The sequence below is a fragment of the Xiphias gladius genome, chromosome 2 (assembly GCF_016859285.1).
Source record: "Xiphias gladius isolate SHS-SW01 ecotype Sanya breed wild chromosome 2, ASM1685928v1, whole genome shotgun sequence".
NCBI classification, from domain to species: Eukaryota; Metazoa; Chordata; class Actinopteri; order Istiophoriformes; family Xiphiidae; genus Xiphias; species Xiphias gladius.
Genome location: NC_053401.1, coordinates 7,390,426 through 7,394,792, shown reverse-complemented (window position 1 = coordinate 7,394,792; position 4,367 = coordinate 7,390,426). Strand labels below are relative to the sequence as shown.

The window sequence follows — 4,367 nt, the reverse complement described above, 5'->3', positions numbered from 1 at the left end:
TAGTAGAAAGGCTGAGTGGAAGTATATTCTCAGTGTAGAGGTTACAACCCCTGCTGTCCTGTTGCTTAACAAACTGATTTGCGTGACAAGTAATTGTAAGGTCAAAAGCCTCTGCAGTGTGACAGCAAACTGCATTATTCTCAGAGACAGGACTTTTTTATTTAGTATGAGCTCAAAACTATTGAATGCCTTGTAATTCAAGAACAAGAATTAGGCATATCTGTAAATAACTAGAGATGCTGACATTAAAAGAAAAAGGTTATAGAGAATGGTATGCAAAAAGGGGAAGTCACTTTAGGCTGAGCAGCTGACCAGCCAAGTTTGTTAGGACACTAGAGGGACTGATGCAAACATGTGTCCATTCATCTAAACAGTAATTCGTCTTTAACATACAGTTCCTATAAATGTGCCTGGGACTAACGTCCCTTTGTAATTGATCATACAAGATTACAAACGTGTGTAGAGGAATGATCACTGTTCACAAATGCACCTTGGCAAACACGAGAGGAGCTCTAATGGGCTTGCATGGCTGATCATGAATAAGTCTTGCTCCTATCCTCACACAAGTCTGCTAGGATTATCCCGTTGCATTCAAGCCTTTGCCGTCATTGCTGGAAATTAGCACAATCTCATGCAGGCATGTTGAAAGGTCACCAATCCTGGCGCTAGCTAGCTTCGGCTTCTTGCTTGGCCAGCGTGCAGTAAAATCCCCCCAGATTAAACCTGACTTCCCTCCTATAACACCATTACCTCTCGTGTCTGCAGACAATGTTTTGTACTTAAGTGCAGTGCGTCATCTTGGTGCTTTATGCTTAACCTGTAGAGCCTGAACAACGTGGATTCCCTCTTAATAATGTAAGATGAGAAACTAATCACAATCCTTATAATTTACCATAAAACAGAGATGCATTAAGTGTCTAATATTCAATTAGATTTACTGCACTTACATTATTGGTTACAGAATTCCCATGAGGACTACCATGAGAATACCCTCTATCCTCCTGCTCTATGCCGCCTTCACAGCATCTTCCAGTTCCCGCAGATCTTTCAGCCAAATATCAGTGATGGTCCACTTCATCCCAATAGTGTATTGGTGTGTTCACAGAGCTGCCTCCCACCTTCTTCAAGCCGATGCTGCTGGAAGTATTTGAAATTAGTTAAACTTTGGCCATGAAGAGGCACAAATGCCCAAAAATAATACTTAAATACCTTTGTCACCCAAATTATTTTCACTATTATAGGATCTATGGGATTTAATGTGTTCCAATAAAATCATAATTATACATTACATCTGGCCCAAGATTTCTCAGACCTAGCAACATATTCCCACATTACAATACTCCAGGTTTGGTGTGCTTACAGTATCGGCAGAGAGGCTGAATCCACTTCAAACTTGAGTGAGTTGTGCATTTGGAGACGATCTTCTGTACATCGCAATTATACTGAACTATATTTTTGTATTTATTGTTTATCTCACATCCTCCATTGACTGCAAACACTGTAAGACTTTATAATTTGTATCAAGCAGGTTAATTAATCCTGATCACGCTGTGGATGGCAAAAGCACAAAATTAGCACAAAGGTCAGCGAAGGACTCTTGGGGATTTGTGAGTACAGTTAAAAAGAGATCAAGCATGCCTGCAAGGGAGGAAGGGTTGTACAAGTGGAAGTCAGCAAACAAACAGGTAGGCTTGCATTAGCCTCTTTCTAAGTGGGCCAAGTCTCAAGTGCTGAAAAGGCTTAGCACAATATACCATCGGATTATGACCTTTGATCCTTGCAGAATCTGATTGGTTGAAAGAAGCTTTGGTGTCATCATGAGTGACAGGCTGGCACATGTTGAATGAAAAAGCCAATGGTACAAATACAGGGGAGTGAGAGGTACAGGTACATCATTTAGGACAACACTTGGTAACTTGCTGAAGGAGGACATAGGTGCGAGGAAACTTACAAAATTTAAGGTAAGATGGGTTTCTGGAAGGCAAAGTCATTAATATGTCTGAGTGACAGGGTTGGTATGGGTTGGTCTAATAGACATTTTGTTTTGTAACTTTTGTGACTGGGTTTTATCTTTGTGGAAGCATGAATCATACTTCTACCATTTGCGCAACTTACTCCAAAGTTGGGTTGGGACCATTGTACAGTTAGAAAACAGGGGCACATCTCTCAAAACATGTGTGCCGGCTTTGTCTTTGAAGTGCACCCATCCATGGAAACCATAGCCCACCCAAAATGAGTTCCAGACAAATGTGGAGTGCATCAAAAATTTAAACAAGCACCAGATGGCAGCTGAGAGGAATCAAGTAGAGGCTTAACAGATGGATGAAAAGAAGATGGCAGAGCTGACTTTGGATTTTGTTCCTTTCTCCTCTTTTTTTTTGTTTTGTTACTTCTATATTACATAGCTTCTGTTGTTTCAGGAATTTTGCATTTCACTTTTCCTTCTTTACCGCTGTTAAAGATTATTACCTGCCCTTTTACTGAACGGTCATCCTTAACGGGAAACAATCCAGCTCCTCTCAGTTGAATATTTGCAATGCTTAGCTGAAATATGCGTATCCTTGCATATGCATTTATTTGGAATTCTCATTGAATCAGCTGTAAAGACCTAAGAACGTGAATGTAGAGTTGTGTGGCGTGCTTAGCCAAACACATTGCAATTAAAGCCTGATGAACAGTGCACATCTTACAACTGACATGCAAAACCTTCAAGTCTGAACTTCAAGGTTGTCCTAATACAATTAAAGTTGACCTGGCTCTGCATCCTGTCTTTGGAGCTTTATCTGTCACTGGCATGCTACCTTGCTCTGTTGGCAGCTGCCATTGGAATTCAATGATAATGACATTAGTGGTAGAATAGGCGACATACGCTAGTTGTGGCTAACTTGGGCCACAATTTGCACTTGTGAACACGTATTCATCTGTTTCAAATGCATTTGAAGCCAGCCACAGGATTGTTCATATTTTAAGTGACTGAATGACTGATTTCTAGAACGTGAAATGCCTTACCACGTCAGCTGTCAATCTGGACTTACAAAATAGGCTCTCAAGCGCAAATAGATGTATGGGTCCTCAGTTACAATATGGTGCTAATTTCTAAAATTTCCCAATCTTTTGAAAATTATAATTTCTTATTTGATACTCTTTACCTTGGATATGGAGCATCTCTTTGTCTATAATATTGTTTTTTCTCGCTTTCTATCATAGATTGGACAGTGAAATGGCACTTCTCCTGAGCCTTCTCTGCATCTTGTGCCTGGTCGGGCCAGTTATCGGCCAGGACATGCCTTACGAGGAATATATGGCCCAGGTCCAAGCCTGCCCTCTAGAGTGTCGCTGCCCCCCCAACTTCCCACGTGCTGTCTACTGTGACAATAAAAGCCTGAAGAGCATCCCCAAAATCCCTCCATACACATGGTATCTCTACTTGCAGAACAATTTAATAGAAGTGCTGTCAGCTGATGCCCTGCGTAATGCTACACAACTGCGCTGGCTGAACCTAAACCACAACAAAATCACTATTGAAGGAGTGGAAGAAGGTGTCCTGAACACAATGTCTCACCTGGTGCACCTGTACATGGATGACAACCTCTTGTCTTCTGTGCCTTCACCCCTGCCAGCCAGCCTGGAGCATCTACGTCTCTCTCGCAATCGCATATCCAAGATCCCTGCCGGCGTCTTCATTGGTCTGGATAAACTTAACCTCCTGGACCTCCAGGGGAACAAGCTGATGGACGATGCTGTGACTGAGGTGAGCCTGAAGGGTCTAACCAACCTGGTACAGATCAACCTAGCCAAGAACCAGCTGACAAGCATGCCTCTTGGCCTACCACCCACCACCACTCAGCTTTTCCTTGATGGCAACAACATTGAGAAGATCCCAGCCGGCTACTTCAAAGGTCTGCCAAAAGTGGCATTTCTAAGGCTCAACCACAACAAACTTGGCAGCAGTGGAGTTCCCAAAAATGTGTTTAATGTCTCCAGCATTTTGGACTTGCAGCTGTCCCATAACCAGCTGACTGAGGTGCCCCTCATTCATTCAGGCCTTGAACACCTTTACCTCGACCACAACAAGATCAAAAGTAAGTCTGTGGCATTTTCCCAATGCAAATACTGCTTGTTCTCTGATTATAGTGATTAATTTCAGTTATAGATGGAGATGTCTTGTAACATTGATTCCCCTTGTGTTTTTTACAGGTGTAAGTGGCTCCAGTGTCTGCCCTGTCTCCATCGACACCGTTGACGACTCTATCAATGAGAGTGTTCCTCGATTGCGCTACCTCCGACTGGATGGCAACGAAATTAAACCACCAATTCCTAGAGATGTCATTCTCTGCTTCCGTCTTCTTAGGTCCATTGTCATCTAA

General features: G+C 42.4%; 1 protein-coding gene across 1 annotated transcript; it reads left to right on the top strand.

Moving 5' to 3' along the window:
• The first annotated feature begins 3,220 nt into the window (after nt 1-3,220).
• Nucleotides 3,221-4,367, top strand: kera (keratocan). The gene is made up of 2 exons (XM_040150614.1): nt 3,221-4,082; nt 4,198-4,367. Exons 1-2 carry the CDS (start codon nt 3,221-3,223, stop codon nt 4,365-4,367), a joined length of 1,032 nt encoding a protein of 343 aa, XP_040006548.1.